This window comes from Sturnira hondurensis, unplaced genomic scaffold (genome assembly GCF_014824575.4).
Source record: "Sturnira hondurensis isolate 20B ecotype Veracruz unplaced genomic scaffold, ASM1482457v3 Scaffold0021143, whole genome shotgun sequence".
Lineage (NCBI taxonomy): Eukaryota > Metazoa > Chordata > Mammalia > Chiroptera > Phyllostomidae > Sturnira > Sturnira hondurensis.
The window spans coordinates 5601205-5618917 of NW_028093774.1; the positions used below are offsets into that span (position 1 = coordinate 5601205).

Here is a 17713-nt window from a genome sequence, read left to right on the forward strand (position 1 = left end):
CTAGCTAGTCTGCTATAGTCGGAGAGTGTGTCCAGTGTTGGAGCCCATGCCCTTCAGTCTGCTTTGCTGCCTCCCAGTGTGGTTGAGAGGCAGAGAGACCAGGGTGGGGGTGGGGGAGTATGCAGTAATGACAGCCATATACACTGGAAGGCTGGGGTGAGGCAGACAGAAATGTAGGAGTTAGGGTTCAGGTTGGGTTTTTAGACCCCATAGAATATGAAGTGGAATGTTCTGGTAACCGAGAATTTTGGACTGAGACGCACTTTGAGGGAGGAGTCCTCATACAAGTGACAGCTGAAGATCTGAGTGCGATCAAGATTTCCGGGGCGGCCGCAGGAAGGCAGTGTCAGGGGCTGAATGGCCAGAGAGAACAGTCTGTTTGCTCCGTAAGGGAAGAGAGATGTTACTGTAGCTTTCGGAAACTCATCCACTCCCCTGCACAGAAAGCTCTGACTCCTGCTTCCTGAAGGAGCCCTCTCCCTCCCTCCACCTGGTGTAAGGCCTTTCAGGGCGCTCAACCCCAGTCGGGTCTGTCTCGTCACCTGGTTGACACCCTTGTTCCTCCCCCGGCCCTTGTGTCCTTCTCAGAGAGCTAGCTCACCCCCTTTCTCTCTGGAATTCTGCCTGGCCTGCACTGAGCTTCATATAAGTCCTTAGTTCTTCCTTCCTTTTCTATTCTGCCAACTATTTCTGTCAACTCTGGGATTCCATCCCTTTCGAGTCCCTATTGCACTTGATCCTCTCCTTGGCCTCTAGGATGTTGCGTTCTGGTTGTGCGGAACAGGAAACGAGCGTTGTTTGAGCTGTTACGTCTCAGGCAGCACAGGAAAGTCCCTTGGCACGTGGTCAGTGTCAGGTGGGTGCCGCTGCCTTGCTGACTTTGCTCTCTAAGGGATGCCTGACCCTGCGCCTCCTGGAGCCGATACTCGTCCCAGGGGATGGTGTTACAGGGGCTGGGGGTGGGGAGGAAAGGCTCATGCAGTACTTAAAGGAAACCCAGATTTTAGAACACAAAAATGAGGTTCACAGTTCTAGACCCTAGTTTCCATGGAGAAATGAGACAAATGCACTGATTTGAGTAAATTAGGGAGGAGACGAGGCCTTAGGGAAAGCAGAGTGGAGTGTGTTCATTGATGAATAAATGTGGGAGTGGTCGCTGATTGCCTTTTGCTCTATTTTCAGATGTTTGAACAAAACTGCCTTGAAATACCATCCAAAACAATAGTGTTTGGGAAAATGTTGTTGAAATCATATTTGTGGCTTAGATTCTAGCAATATAAAATTATCTTAGCTCTGTTCGGTGCCAGTTTATACATTATTTCATTGACAATGTCGTGACATCTTGGACTTTTTATACACATCTTTTTCTGATAGCCCTGATTAGCAGTTTAATTCTCATATCATCAGGTCGTGCTTTCAAAATGTTGAAATTGAACTCTTCTGACTTTACAAGGAATTTGCATGTGTGTGTACATGTGTGTATATATGTATCAGTTTTGTTCTGATCTGCATTTAATATTCAGAAGTAGTCATGTAACTACACTAAAGAATATAGAATTTAGTATTTTCTGCCAGACTTTACAGTTGAGGACTAGTGAAAGTAATTTTGGTGAAAACATGTTAATATGCCTTGTATGAATTCAGGAGTGATCATTTATAGTAAGTGCCTTACACATTTTTCTGCTAAAGGTCAGCAACTGTAATCTCTATCGGCTCGGGAAAAAGAAGGGGCTGCCCAGCCGCATGGTGGTGTCGATATTTGATCCCCCTGTGAACTGGCTTCCTCCTGGTTATGTCGTGAATCAAGACAAAAGTCACACAGATAAATGGGAAAAAGATGAAATGGTAAGTTCTTGGTAACTTGAAGGAGTTATTTTTTGGTGATGGGGAGAATTTTGTTCTATTAATTCTTTACTTCTTTTCCCTACTATGCTTATAATTGAGTAGATATTTGCTATATTGAGTTAATAACTCTATAAATAGGTGGTCTTTTCCTTGAATTTACAACCACTCTTGCAATTTTGATGGAAGGCAACTTCTATTATCTTGTTTGCCAGAGGCGAAGAGTATCTGATGCTTTGGTTCAAAATAAAGAAGAAAAAGAGAAACCTCACAACAGTTCACTTTCCTGTTATGTTCTATGGTTTGTCATAGACCCTCAGCTCTGCTCAGTGAAGTGACTTTCCAATGAGCTGCTCTCTCCAGTCTGTGATATAGTGAAATACCAGTAAAGTCTGCTTTGGCAGCTCAGGGTTTTGGGGACTGTTTCTCCTCTTGTGACCTAAAAATAATAATAAATAAGTCCCCATACCTAGAGGTTGTAGTTTTCTGGGAGTAGTTTCAGTCTTGCCAGTGACTGTGGAAGACTCCAAATGTTAGCTGCAGCTGCTCATGGTGTCTTGTCTTGAAGGCCACCAGGGGGCACCACAGAGGGCCTTGGCGCTGCGCTGTGGAGTCCCGGTGGTTTGGCTGGAAGAGTCCAAAGCCCCTTCCAAGGGGAGAGGCGATCTTGGGCACTTCACTTTCCCGGGTATTTATTTTGTGCTAGTGATAAACTGGTTCGTTGTTACTTCATTTTTACTTGGGGCCAACAATGAAAATACCATTTCTTTCACACGTTATATTTTCTGACTGTACATGTTCTTATCTTCTTTCTGACATGCACGTCCTAGATATCTGTCTTAAGTGTTTCCAGGTTGCATGCTCTATGACTCTATTTGGATTTCTGCCTCTTCACTGAGAATATTTTTAAGTCATGCAGTATTTGATTACTGTAGAAATTAAATTTCTGTGGAGAAGAAATCGTGTTTTAATGCAAGTTGGGTTATAAGGAGTAAATTTGTCATTACTATAGAAACAGGTGGAACCTTAGGAAAAAATGTATAGGTTCTGAGAATTTTAGAGAAAATACTACATTTTTACAAAATTTATTTTAGTAAAACATGTATCCTGCATTGTGAATACTGTTTCATAATATAATTGACTCTTTAAAAAAACAAATATAGCATAAAGTTGACATCGACATGTCATTTGATTAAAGACATTTTTATAGAGCTACAGCACACAGTTCTTGACGTTTCAGATGAACTGACACTGTGGTTCTTCGAATACACTAAAATACTGTTCATTCTTTCACTGAGTAATTTATAGTCATTGAAATAGGCTCTTGCATGATATTGAAAAGCATGGGCCGAACCCGTTCCTGTTCTACCTGCCTGCCTCCCGCTAACAGGGTCAGTGGGCATTCCACACAGATGCCAAAGATGGTGATGACTCCGGTAGAAAGCTCACTGGAACTGTAAAAGAAGAATTCCATGCTGTTTTTTTATTTTTTAAATACCTGAAGTGCTCTTGGAAAGTATTTAGTGAGGTAGAATTCCACGGTTTTGCAGATAAAGTAACTGAAACCCAGAGGCTTAAGAATTTTGCCCAAGATCATACAGCTTAGTTTTGATAAAATCCAGTCCTTTTCTTTGTGCTCTGCCACTTATAGTTTACGTTAGCATCTCACTAAAGATATATAAGGATTTTTTAAATAAAAGTTTACTCAGTTCTGCCCTGACTGGCGAGGCTCAGTGGGTTGGGCATGGTGCTGCAAAGCACAAGGCCACAGGTTCCTTTTCCAGGCAGGGCACATGCGGGGCTAGGGCTGCAGCCAGCCCTAGGTTGGGGCAGGTGGGAGAGAGAACCCACTGACGTTTCTCTCCCTCTATTTCTCCCTCCATCCCTATGTCTCTAAGAAATAAATAAAATCTTTAAAAAATCCTGTTCAGTCTGATTTTTTTAAAAAATTGTAATTTGGCCTTTTCTTTCAAGGACCAAAACAATAGTCAGAACCATCTGCTGTTACCTGCAAAATAGGTGGTTTGTAGCAGGAAGGAAGCAGCTCCCAGAGGTCTGCTGTTGCAGTTCTTTTGGCGTGCTTCCTTATTCTTGAGAAAGTTTTATTAACTTTTTAGTTAAAAAAAGTATAGCTAGTTATAGGTGTAAGGCTTGGCTTACTGCTCTTATTTCTTTTCAGACAATTATAGTTTGTATCTCTTTTGAGTCTGGCTTAAAATGAAAATATTTGTGGTATCTAAAAAGTACTTGACAGAAAGTTTGAAAACTTTTTTTTCACAATACTCTGGAAAGTTGTCAGTATTCACATTGAAGAACACCCTCCTGCTTATCCCCCCAAAGTATAGGCTTGGGGCTTGTTAGTTTGTTTTTCATTTTATTGCTCAACAGAAATTTGGCATCTTTCTAGCATTGCCGAGAAAGTTATATCACTACCAAGTCCTAGCTCATTATTAAGGTTGTCATTCACTAATAAGCTTTTGCCAAAGAAATTGGAATTAGCAAAGATCTTCTGACGGAAACTGGGTTGTTGTGTTTCTTGTTAGTCTAGATTCCCTTCCATTTTTGTCAGTTCTGCTGTGCTCTGTCACCCTGGTTACTGTGGCTCCGTGGAGGGGGAGCGTAATTTCTCCAATTCACAGCTTAAAGGCTCAGTGATCACTTTTAGTTTTCAAGTAACACAGTTTAGTTTTACATCATAGCAAGCGCAGAAGTAAAACAAGGACAGAAACTTTACCGTGAAAGTCGGTCGCACATTTTATTGTGTAGAAATAGGGACAGAAACTTCCTAATAAAACTCTTGCACGTTTGTAGTGTTACAGAGATATAAGGAGTTATTTTATCTGTTTTCATACTATACTTCGAATTGCAAAGATAATGCTTTTTCTGCATCTGGAATTTAATTTTATTAATTTGAAAATCTTTTTAAAACTTTGTCAGCAAAACGGAAGACCTCTCTGATCGGCTTGTGAGTGCCGCCGAGTTAGAGTTCTGTAACTGAAGCTTTGCCTCGTGGACGTTCATATTAACTCCTCGTACCGGGTACAAAACCCTTAGCTAAAGCTTCCTACTGGATAAAGGTTATTTTATAACTTAGAAAATGAACATTCAAAGAACATGTTTTACTTTGTTTATGTGATTAAATAACTTATTTTATGTTAATTGAAAACAAATGGCCATGATTTTAAAGTTGCCTTTTAGTATTTGTGGTTGTCATTTGAAATTATCCATAACCCCCGCTTTTATTGAGTCTCAGACCCTTTTAAAAACGGCAGCTATGTCTCCTCTCCTCCCCCCTCCCTGCAGACAAAGGACTGCGTGCTGGCCAACGGCAAGCTGGGCGAGGCCTCTGAGGAGGACGAGGAGGAGGAGGAGGGCCTGACGTGGAGGGCTCCCAAGGAAGATGCCGATTACGAAGATGACTTCCTGGAGTATGATCAGGAACACATCAAGTTCATAGACAACATGTTAATGGGGTCTGGAGCTTTTGTAAAGAAAATTCCTCTTTCTCCTTTTTCAACCACTGATTCTGCCTATGAATGGAAAATGCCCCCAAAATCCTCCTTAGGCAGTATGCCATTTTCATCCGACTTTGAGGATTTTGACTATAGCTCTTGGGATGCGATGTGCTACCTGGACCCCAGCAAGGCTGTGGAGGAGGACGACTTCGTGGTGGGGTTCTGGAGCCCGTCGGAGGAGAACTGCGGTGCCGACGCGGGGAAGCAGTCCATCTCCTATGACCTGCACACCGAGCAGTGCATCGCCGACAAGAGCATAGCCGACTGCGTGGAAGCCCTGCTGGGCTGCTATTTAACCAGCTGTGGCGAGAGGGCTGCTCAGCTCTTCCTCTGCTCCTTGGGGCTGAAGGTGCTCCCGGTGATTAAAAGGACTGATCGGGAAAAGGCCGTGTGCCCCGCTAGGGAGAATTCCAGCAGCCAACAAAAGACCCTTTCAGGAAGCCGTGCTGCTGCCTCTGCGGCCAGCTCCTGCTCCTCTGGGTTGAGAGACGCGGAGTACGGCTGTTTGAAGATTCCCCCGAGGTGCATGTTTGATCACCCAGACGCGGACAAAACACTGAATCACCTGATAGCCGGTTTTGAAAATTTTGAAAAGAAAATCAACTACAGATTCAAGAATAAGGCTTACCTTCTACAGGCTTTTACACATGCCTCCTACCACTACAATACCATTACTGGTAAGGAGCCCCGGGCCCCACCTCATTTGTCTGAAAATTAGACTGCATGTTAATCGCAGTGTTTGGCCTTGTAAAAAAATGATCTGTGCATGTACAGACTTAGTGCTTAAGACGCACGGTCAGGGGAGGAAGCAACAAAAGATGAAGGAAGCCTTCCTCTCCTCCCCTTTTTGAGAGCATGCACAGCTCCTTTGACCGTTGAGTGGACAGCTCTCTTCTGTACGGGCGCGTGTCACCGTGTCACCATGCGCGCGGCGTGGTTAGGGGGAGAGGGCTGCAGCGTTGCCCTGTGCTTTCCCTGTCGCGTCCTGCCCCAGTGTCTCTCCGCAGCCCGCTCAGGGCTGCCTTTGGCTCCTGGTTTATTTGGGTATTCTGGTTGTACTTCCACATCCTTTTATCATTCTTCCTGAACAAAAAGGCCCCTCTCTTAGAGGTCTTTTTACGTCTAAAGGTGAATGGATTATGGATTATCAGAACCTACTTCACCGAAGGGCGCACTGCCCGGCTCCCACGGCCGTCGTCGTCCACCCTGGCTCATGCTCTGCGTGTCTGCCCTTCTCTCTTCTGTGGGCTCCTGTCCCTTAGCTGGGAAGGGGGAGGCACCTGAAAGCTGAAGCTGCCTTCAGCCTGGGAAACACAGCTAAAGTCGGTATAATTTTTCTGTATCAGAGTAACAAGGGCTTGAATCCAGGGTACCAACGCAAAGTGTAAAGTTTGTATAAGAAAAACAATGTAGATTAAGGTGGTCTAAAAATGTGCAGCCAGAAGGTGAAAAGTGATCTGACTCGGGACTAGACGGACAGGTGAGACGCAAACCTGGTTTCCGGGTGGAGCAGAAGTGAGGCGCGGTCGGCTGCTACGCCGTCCTGGGGTCAGGTCTGGTTTCTAGTCTGTCTCTGCCCCTGCCTCTTGAATCACTGGGATGCGGGGGCAAGTCATTTCGCCAGTCACTTTGCCGGTCCCTGCCTCAGTTTCCTCAGTTGGATGGGCTCTCTTTAGTCACTGAGAACATTTAGATTCTGGTTAATACTGATAACTTTTTATGTTTTGACAACCAACGGCTTGTGCCTGAGGTCTCGGCTCACTCTCACAACTCTCCTTTCTCAGTCTCTTAGTTGGTGTCAGATTCAGCATTTCTGATCTAAGTTGTCATCTTGTGTGGCAGATACAACCCAGGTGTGGCGAGGCCCGGTGTCACTTAGACACATTCAGGTGTGAGTGAGCCAGTGTACCCTGATGGCTGCAGAGTACACAGTGGGTAGAGGTGTGTGTGCAGGGCTTGGCCTCCCAGAAGTGGTGGTATGTGGCGGGGGCGCTGGGACAGTGTCCAGCACCTGCCGGGCCAGCGCGGGGCCAGAGGAAAGGGGCTCGGCGATTGTGATGTGTCACCTGGGGGAGGTTTTTTTTTTAATAAGCCATTTGTCTTTGGGCCACTTAAAGATTTTATGACTGCAACTTACATACATATAAGAAATGTGCTTAATATGCCAACAAAGTTTAATTGCCAGGGCTTCAGTAAGTATGACATGTTCAGTAATTTTGTCATGAAGAATATATATGAAAATGTATGAAAACCCAAATAAAAGTCTCTTTAATGGCCCTGGGGTCAGGCCTTTCTGTCAGTTTCTCTGTGGAACCAGGCGGGTGGTTGTGCCCAGGCTCACGGCCCCACTTCGGCTCCTCCCTCAGATTGTTACCAGCGCCTAGAATTCCTGGGAGACGCGATTCTGGACTACCTCATAACCAAGCACCTTTACGAAGACCCGCGGCAGCACTCCCCAGGGGTCCTGACTGACCTGCGCTCTGCCCTGGTCAACAACACCATCTTCGCGTCCTTGGCCGTGAAGTACGACTACCACAAGTACTTCAAAGCCGTGTCCCCAGAGCTCTTCCACGTGATCGATGACTTCGTGCAGTTCCAGCTCGAGAAGAACGAGATGCAGGGGATGGACTCCGAGGTCAGTGCTGCTGGGGAGAGAGTGCAGATCTGAGTTCAGTCGGGTGTCTGGGCGGTTCCCGGGGAGACTGAGGGTGTGCCGAGTCTCCAGGGGACCTTTTAAACTCTGCTGCCTGCACTGGGGAGGGGAAGATGACCAGAGCAGTCAGACACTGTGCCTTTCTCGGTCCCATCGGGCTTCCAGAGGAGTGCGGCCCCCACCCCCACGGCAGCCGAGGCAAAGCTCCGCAGTGTTCATCCGCTCTGGCTTACTGTTCAGAGAGGGTCGGGGGTGTTTGCTCACGTCTCAAGTAGACGGCACAAGTATGTATTCTGCTTCTGCTGGAAGTGGGAAGATCTCAGTTAAAAACCAAGCTTCTACATTTTAACTGTTGGGATTTGAGAGCCCTCTACTGTAAGTTCAGCCAAAGGTTCTCTGGGGACGGAGCTAACTCTGGTGTGTGGGCTGTTACGCGGTTTTGTCTGGAAGGTGCTGTGTCGATGCCCCTGGCGCCCGATCGCTCACCGCTGCACCTGTGCACACCTGTGTGCCCGGGAGAGTGCTCTCGTCGCTCCTTCTTGTCCTGCTCGTTCTTCTGTTTTTCTTATTTTTGTAGGTTTCTTGTAAGAGGTTCAGGAATTCATTTATAAATTCCTCTGGTAGCTGTTTGAATTATTCTTTCTTTGATTTGTACCTTCCCTTTTTTTTTAAAGCATCAAACCATTGCTGGGGATTGAGTGCATTTTATTGACCTCCTGTGAGAAGTGAAGGGGCATCAGCACAGGCAGGCAGCCTGCGTACAGGGTAGAACCTGTGCGGGAAGGCGGTCGGCCGTAACGGGAGTCTGTGTGGGGGGGAGACCCGCCGGCAGTGTCCGCCCACGTACGCCCCCCAAGGCCGGCAGTGTGAGTGTGAGCCCAGCTCACGGTGACACTGGGGTCAGAGCCCTCACCGTCACAGTAGCGTCCTTTCTGGCCTGTGCCATGGGAGTATTTGAGGCTTAGAGTTTGAGGAATTCGCTAAAATTAGATTTAAACTCTCTTCAGTGACTGGTTCTGATCATTTTTGTTCATTCTTTTTCTTCCCTTTGTTTATAGAAACAGGTATAGAAGTTTCAAAGACTGATTGGAAATGCCATGGTCTGACTTTTCTAATTTACTATTTGATTTTAAGAAAATCTCTACCTTTCTGGGCCTCAATTTCCTCATCTGTAAAAGGAGACAATTAAACTTCATAAGTTTTAAAATATTGCTTAGGAGTAAGAACGATCTTCTTTTTCCAGTAGTTGGCATTATGTGCCATAGAACTCCATGTCACTAAACAATCTGTTTAGAAATTACTGGCACCCTGCTTTTTACTTCTTTCACAAGTAATTTATGTTTATTTTAGAAAGTTCAGATAAGCAAACAGAAAATTAAAGTTACACAAATATACGGCCTGAGAAGTAGCCCAGATTTACCCTCTTTTTTCACTTCATGTATTGTGGGTGCCGTCTGGGTGCTCATTGCCATGACAACTCCACGCTGCCGCCGGTCAGCGCACAGCTGTCATGCGATGTGCTTGCCAGTCCTTTGTGGCCGGTTACTTCTGTTGTTTTTGTTAGGAATTCTGATAAACCTATGATAAATGCTCTTATTTACCCAGTTACCTCCTTAAGAGAAATTCCCAGACATGGAATTGCTGTGTCAAAGCAGTACGAACCTTTAAAAAAAGGCTTTTGAAATACACAGAAGTTTCTGTTCCGGAAGTTGGGATGCCCACCATGGGTCAGGTGCCGCTTCTCAGCGGACATGCGTTTAGTGTTTCATAAGAAGGCGCGTGGAGGAAAATGTCTTCTGAGTGGCACCTCCCTGCCAGAGGTCTTCTGCCCAGTCCTTGCTCAGCCACTGGAGGTGGAATCAATCGCTAATGGACAGGTTTCTAGTGATGAGTGAATTTGAGAAGTTTTAAAAATATATGTGTTGACTATTTCTAATTTTGTGTTAAAAGTTGTTTTAGTTTTTATTTAGAAATAATACTTTTTTTCTTTGTTGGGTATAGAATATTGAATGGGAGGGGATTTTTTCCTTTTGTTTTTTTTCTTGAGCAGTTTGAAAACACTTTTCAGTGTCAGATAAGTAGTGTTTGCAGAGAACCCAGTACAGCAGAGTGGGCATGCCACAGACGGCTGGCGTCGCTACCTCTGTCACAGATGCGCTGGGGAATCGCAGCCGGGGAAGAAACGCCTCTGCGGACGGCCTTTTAAAGTGGCCTGGTGCTCACAAGTCACTTTTCTCTCTGTGACAGCTTAGGAGATCTGAGGAGGACGAAGAGAAGGAAGAGGACATTGAAGTTCCAAAGGCCATGGGAGACATTTTTGAGTCGCTTGCTGGGGCCATCTACATGGACAGCGGGATGTCGCTGGAGGTGGTGTGGCAGGTGTACCACCCTATGATGCGGCCACTCATAGGTACTGGCGGCTCCCTCGGAAGGAGCAAAGTCAGAATTAGAAACAACCGCAAGGGTATTATTTACATTATTCTTTCATTTTGATTATAGAAAAATTTTCTGCAAATGTGCCCCGTTCCCCTGTGCGAGAATTGCTTGAAATGGAACCAGAAACCGCCAAATTTAGGTAAGCAAAAATGTGCATGGAAAAAATTAACTTACTCAAAAACGAAGCAGGGGGAGTTCTCAAAGATGCCGTGAATGAATGATTCTGAAAAATATTTACACTGGGGCACGCTCTCATGCAATTTCCACTTGTAGTCTGATTGACTCCTCTCTTTGTTTTCATAAAGCGATGCTGAATTAGGGGGAGGGGCGGTGGCCCCCGTCTGCCGCTGGTGTGCAGTGGGTCATGGTGCGTGTCTCCTTTGTGTGGCGTCGGCCTGCACACGGGGCGCTCGGCCGGGAGCGTGCGCTCAGTGCTGACTGACAGTCACAATAAATACTTCTGACTGCTAATCCAAGCTGTCTGGCCTCTTCACAGCCCAGCTGAGAGAACTTACGACGGCAAGGTCAGAGTCACTGTGGAAGTGGTCGGCAAGGGGAAGTTTAAAGGCGTTGGCCGCAGCTACAGGATCGCCAAGTCTGCGGCCGCAAGGAGGGCCCTGCGAAGCCTCAAAGCTAGTCAACCTCAGGTTCCCAACAGCTGAAACCCCTTTGTAAAATTTTTTAAAAAGGCAGAATTAAGGTGGAAATATTTAAGTTGAAAAGGATGATTTTAAAGTTGATAACTGAGTGGAACGAATTGAAGGCAGAATTTAAAGTTTGTTGGATAACAAGATAGATTACAGAATAAAACATTTAACATGTGTATAAAAACTTTGGAACTAATTGTAGTTTTAGTTTTTTGCGCAAACACAATCTTGTCTTCTTTCCTCACTTCTGCTTTGTTTAAATCACGAGAGTGCTTTAATGATGACGTTTAGCAAGTGTTCAAAATAATTATTGACAGTTTGGGGTTTTCTGTTTTGTTTTTAGTTTGATTTCTGTCACTTTTGCTTAGTGTTAGGAGGCCACGGAGCTGCAGCCCCAGACAGTCCCTAGAGCGGTGTTAGAGCCCCGTGCTGCCGCCGCAGTCTGTGCGGCATCGCCAGCCCCACCTCGCCGGGGAGCCCGGCAGGGGGCTGCGGGCTGCGCGGAGGGAAGCCTGCCAGTGTTGTCTTTGTCTCCGTGCTCCGTCGTGTGAGCGACGCCCCCGGCGCTACTGCACTTGGTGGTAAGGGACAGAGTTCAGTGAACATTGGCTGGCATGTTGGTAAATCCAGTGTTCGTTTTCTCATGCCACATAGTCTTGCATAAAAAAGGTTCTTGCCTTAAAAGTAATATCCTCATGGATAGTCTTTAATTTTAGATCTTTTTTGGAACAAACTAATTTTACATTCCCTTTACTTTGTTACGCATCAGATTTTGAGGCAGCGTGATACTCACAACTCACTAGTATAGTTGTAACTTAAGTTGAAACAGGATATTAAGCTTTCTGTCACGTGTACTGAAAACATTTTAAAAACCAGAATCTGTAGCCGATGGATTTTTTAACACACCGTAATAAAAATGATCTTTGGCTAAATACCCAATTTTACTAAAAAAAAGAAAACCCTCCTACTAGGTAGTTCCACTGATGGAAATCGTTTGTGGCAAATAGTTTTGCCCTGTAGGCCGTTTCTCTAACAAAATAAACCTTAGACATATCACACCTAAAATATGCTGCAGATTTTATAATCATTGGTTACTTATTTAAAGAAGTAAAACCCAGCACCTTTACCCTTGGTCTTCTCATGTAAGTTTCTTGTACTTTCCACAGCGTCGCATGTGTATTTCACCTGCCAAAGCTGTGCCCTTCATGCCGTGAAAGTTCATGTTCGCGATAAACTGCCGTGATTTTGATACATCTGTGATTTAGCTCGTTAATTTAGATAAACTAGCTCATTGTTTCCATCTTTGAAAAAGGAAAAAAAGACATTTTCAGGCGTTTGCCTGAGCTCCTCTAATTAGACCGGTAGGCACTCTTCACTCGAATACCTCAGTCCTATTTCCTTTGGCACGCGTTTCCCGTTCGGTGCTATGTTTGTGTGTTATGCTTGAAGTTTTCGTTTTTTTTTGCACTGTACCTATAATACCTCTTAATTTACCTTTATAAAAGCTGTGGGTCAGTCTTGCACTCCCACCAACACCAGTAGAGGTTTGCCGCAGTTTGCCCCATTAATTACGCTTGAAGTCGAAGGACGCTGAGCAGAGGTGTCTGACACTTTCTAGCACACTGTCCTGAACTCGATGCTTCACGCAGCGCTGCACTCGCCTTGCAGATTGCAGCCGAATACTGCACTCCTCGCTCTGCCCACACCGCCCGCCCCAGGGGGCCCTCTGCACGTCCACCGTCCAAAAACTCAGCCTCACCCGCCGAGGGGACCTGAGTGCAGGGGACGCGAAGCCTCTCCGGGGTTTGTCATCTCCAGTCTCACGCTTACATTGGAGTGGGCCTAAATTATTACATGAGGTTTTGAGCAAATTAATTTGGGTGGACTTATTTTTAAAATACTGAATTCTGATTTGGCAACATAGATTTCTTTTTCTTTTTTTTAAAATATCTCAATGTAAGATCTCCTGGCAAGTTAAAACCAAGCGATTCTTGAATGATATAACTGTAAGCTTGTACAATGACTAAGTAAGGCTGGATGTGAATTTTACTAATGAGGGTGATTTGTGATGAAGTTACATCACAGATAATCCGAATAATCTATAAAACTACCTGCCGCCAGGAGCTTAGGGCTCTGCATTGTGCCTCATGCACTGATCCCGGTGTGGAGGGATTCTCTCGCCTCCTGGCACCAAAACCAGATTGTTCCAGTTACAATTCCCGTTGGGAGAAAATGCCTCAATATATTTTGTAACCTTAAGAAGAATATTTTTTGTTAATACTAAAAAGTTCAGACTTCGATATGATTAGGTCATACATTCTCAGGGGTTCAAATTTCCCACTACCATTCAAAATGTTTTATCAACAGCAAACTTATTTCTTTCTCTTTTCTCTTTCTCTCTCCCTGTTCTCCCTCTCTCTCTCCCCCCCCCCTCTCTCTCTCTCTGTCTCTCTTTCTCTGTCTCTCTCTCTCTGTCTCTCTGTCTCTTTTCTTGCTGGAGAAAAGTAGCTGATTTTAATTTGTGGCTCATACTTTGAAGCACCCTGTGATCCCCTGGTTACTAAGTTAAAAATGAAAAGCTATGAGTTAGATCTATGAAATGGTTATGAACGCTTTTGTGCTGCTGACTTTAGTGCTGTACAGATTTCCCCAGTTTAACTTGTTGAAATGTTTTGTGTCCATTAATTAAGGGAAAAAAATCACTCTGTATTGCCCCACTTTCCAACTGTGTCATCCCTTTGTCCTGTGATCGAGACGTGCGACTGAATGTAACACGCAAGTCCCACCCGAGGGGTGTCCTCCTGCGGCCCGCACCCCTGTAAAGGGCCCGCGCAGCCTGTCTTGAAAAGCAGCCACAGAAATTCCTCATGATGGTTGTGTGGGGTTGGTTGGCTTGGACCTTCATTGTAAATGTTTTGGTTTCTTTTGTAATGTCCCTTCAGCCGTCCTAACTATGCTGCGTCTCGTATTGTGATGGCTCCCCCACCCTCTGTTTGTGTAGCACAGATGAGCATTGCACTTGGTACCACGCTTTACCTCATTTCAAGGAAAATGGGCTTCACTGAGAGGAAGAATGGGGTTTGGCCTCGCTGCTGTTTTGATTTACCGAATCGGAAAAAGATAATTGTAATGCCTGCGATGTGTCATGTACTTGCACAACTTAAATAGATCATTTTTGTCTGTGGCATTTTTTCTGTTTGTGAAAGTATGACAAAGATTTGTTAACTGAACCCTTAATTATGTTTTAAAAATGTTTGTTACTTTTTTCTTTTACATTATATGAAGTGATTAAATTTAGAATGACCTCTAACACTCCTGTAATTACCTTTTAAAATACTAATATTTTTATTTTCTTAATAATAGCTTACCCTCAGACAGATTCAGACTGCCCTGCCTAAATCGCAGGGGACCCGAGGCTGCCTTGGTTCTGTTGGTTCAGCTCATAAATGCAGCCACTCGCCAGGGGTCGGCCGCCCCTGTCGTTCCCTGCGCCCGGACAGTGGCTGCGGAGGGCGGTCCCCGTCCAGACCTACCGCAGCTCAGTCTTACGGCCCAGTGCACTTAAAACTTTGTATCCTGCCCTGTTAGTGTGTCTAATTCTTCTACACAAAACTTAAGCCACCAAACTGACACCGTGATGTTTTTATTTAAACTGCGTCTGAAACGGTGTCGAGTCCCTCGCCGCCCGTGCTCCCTGCTCCCTGCAGGGAAGTCTGTGTCGTGTCTGTGAGCCGACCGGTCCCTTCAGTCACATTCAGCCAGGTGTGTTCTTCCAACCACTGATTACGTTCAGGAGTTTAATTATTTCCTAATAAATGGCTTTATTTTATATTGTACATGAAAAGTTTTGAAGATGTGTTGAAGACCAAGAATATGAAAGTGATTTTAAAAGTTGTTGGAAACGCCAGCAGCGCTGTCCAGGGGATTTGCGTTGAGGCTATTGTATTTTCCACTGGCAGTGAAAACGATCTTGCGAAACTAACTTGTAAATATATTTTCATCATTTGCTTTTTTCCCAGTCTATTTTTATTTGGACATCAACCACAGACAATTTAAATTTTGTAGATGTATTCAGAATTCACCACGGCAGCAGGTCACATAGCAGAACTGCGAAGGTGAACAGGAAGTAACGTCTCTGGCTTCTCTGCTGTAAATAGAGTGAAGGAAAATGACTAAACTCAAGTAAAACTCACATGTAATTTGATTGACAACAGCATATTTGCCGTTACAGCTGCAGCTGTTCCAAGAACACGGTGGAACTCATTCGTACCGCAGTCGAGCAGCAGAGATGCGCAGTCCGCACCTTATGGGTCAATGACTTCTAGCTCTTTGTTGTTGTTTTTTTAAATAATTGTAGCCGAGTAAATCTCCAATAAAGCTATGGTCTGTTCATGTTCATTCTGTGTCCTTTTATCTTTTTCTTTTCTCAATTTGATCAGCTCGAGTGGGTGATAGTTCAAGTAGTTGTAGCAGAAATGATCTTTAAAATGTTTTAATTCCACAGTCATATGAAAATGCATATTGTAATGTGATGAAATTTTGTTTCCCAAGTTCTGCTCCACATCTCCTTGTAGCAGTGGCACAGGAACAATTGTCCTTTTCTTCTCAGGATTTCAAAAACCCCAGCGTGTTTTTCTGCAGCTCCACCACTTCGACTGACGCGTTCCAGCCCTGGGTTACTTAGGATAGATTCGACACATTCCTTAAGAGAATTTGGTTATTCTGAAACCAAGTGGACAGAACGTTCAGCTTCCAGGCTTGCAGGACCCACTTCCAAATTGTTGGCTAAGAAAGAATTTTATTATTTCAAGCTTTGACCCAGCCGTTCTGTAACCGCAGTAAACTAAGCGCTAATAGGAATGACTTGGCTGTGGGAACAAGATGGTAAACGTAAGTTTCTTAGAACAAGAAAAAGATTTTCGTTTTCCTTTGTAAGACTTTAAATTAATCCCTTCCTTTCCCCTCCCTCTTACTTCTCTAACTGAAAGAGAAAAAGTGCATGTATTTCAGTCCTGAGGAATTGGGTTGAGCGCTACGTGCCTGCGTGTGTTCATGTCACCGCCTGGAATCCGATGGATAGTGAAGGCCAAGCCTTGGCCGTAGCTCCTTCCTGCCACCTCTCGACTGCGTCCCTCGGCCAGCAGAGAGCACATGGCCAGGCCAGGCGTATCAGTTTGCAGATCGTGTTGTGCGTGAAAAGAATCCAGATGGAAGTGAACCTTTTTTTCTCTGTGCAGCTCCATAACCACAGTGCACATTTAGATGGGATGGTAGACACCGACTCGGCTGGCACAGCTGTGGGCCGGGCTGTGACACTCGGAGCCGGGGGTGCCCCCAGGTGGGTGTGCGGGCCAGGAGTGGGCGTCCCAGTGTGCCTGCCAGGCGTGGCATGACCCTTCTTCCGTCTTTTTGTTTCTCTTTGTGGTAGAACAGGAAGCATACCATTTTAACCATTTATTAGTGTATAGTTTGGTGGCACTAAGTTCATTAACATTGTTCCGTGACCATCACCACCATCAACTTCCAGCACTCTTTCTTTCTCTCAAACTGAAACTGTCCCCATAAACACTAGCTTCCTTCCCCTCCCTCCGTCCCCGGCTGCCGCCGTCCTGCTTTCTGTCTCTGAGTCTGACTATTCTAGGCCCCTCCTCTCTTGGAATCAGGCAGTGTATGTCTTCTGGTGTCTGGCTTGGCAAAGTGAGTGAGTCTTCAAGGCCCGCGCCTGTTGTACCCTGTCACAAATTCCTTTCTAAGGCTGAGTGGTATTTTACACCCTCTGCCCATTCATCTACTGCTGCCAGGCTGCTGCCACCGTCTGGCCGTGTGAATGGTGCTGCTGTGAACGTCGGCATGCACACCCCTGGATCCCAGCGCTCAGTTCTTCAGGGTGCGCATGCAGAGTGCGGTCACTAAATCACGTGGTCGTTCCACGTTTCGTATTTTGAGAAACCTCCGTCCTGGTTAACACTGTGGCTGCGCCATTTGACATCCTCGCCAGCAGTGCACAAGGGGTCCAGTGCCGCCTCATCCTCACCAGCACTTGTTTTCTCGTTGATTGCTTTTTGGATGATAGCTGTGCTAACGGAGGGAGGTGGTATCTTATTGTGGTTTTGACTGGATTTCCCTACTTAACAGTGATGTTGAACGTTTTTTTCCCAGGTGCTTGTTGGCCATTAGTAATACATGCTCAGAGAAACATCTGTTCAAGTCCTTTGTCCATTTTTGAATCGGGTTATTTTTTGTTGTTGAGTTTTAAGAGTTCTTTATATATTCTGGATAATAAACCCTTATTAGATTTTCTCCCAGTCTGTGGATTGTCTTTTTACTCCCTTGAAAATTCTCTCTTGAAAGATTGTGAATTACAAAACCCGCTACCGTGGCTGGGCCTATGATAGCAAAGGTGTTGGACACTTGCCCGGTGCCCTGGCTCTGCTGGAGTTTGACAGGTTAGTGCCATTTACTCCTCACCACAGTGGCAAAAATGGCTCCTTTTGGAGGGAAATTAAAGCATAGAGATTGAACCCGAGAGCTGCGGGCAGACCACCTGGACCCCAGCACCATTGGGTGGGGCAAGTTCATTACTCCCTCAGCCCCACCCTGTCCTGCAGCAGGAGGAGCAG

The 17713-nt window shown here is 45.3% G+C and overlaps 1 protein-coding gene across 5 annotated transcripts in view; it reads left to right on the plus strand.

The window, feature by feature from the left end:
• DICER1 (dicer 1, ribonuclease III) overlaps positions 1-15489 on the plus strand; it is a 67068-nt gene extending 51579 nt beyond the window's left edge. For 4 of the 5 annotated variants that reach the window (XM_037031669.1, XM_037031671.1, XM_037031668.1 and 1 more), the window contains 6 exons: positions 1690-1845; positions 5146-6034; positions 7724-7992; positions 10258-10420; positions 10510-10585; positions 10943-15489. In XM_037031669.1, the coding sequence (XP_036887564.1) occupies positions 1690-1845; positions 5146-6034; positions 7724-7992; positions 10258-10420; positions 10510-10585; positions 10943-11108 (1719 nt within the window). In that variant the 3' untranslated portion in view covers positions 11109-15489. The remainder of the gene's footprint in view (positions 1-1689; positions 1846-5145; positions 6035-7723; positions 7993-10257; positions 10421-10509; positions 10586-10942) is intronic. The other variant, XM_037031673.1, reaches the window with a different exon arrangement.
• Positions 15490-17713: the final 2224 nt, after the last annotated feature.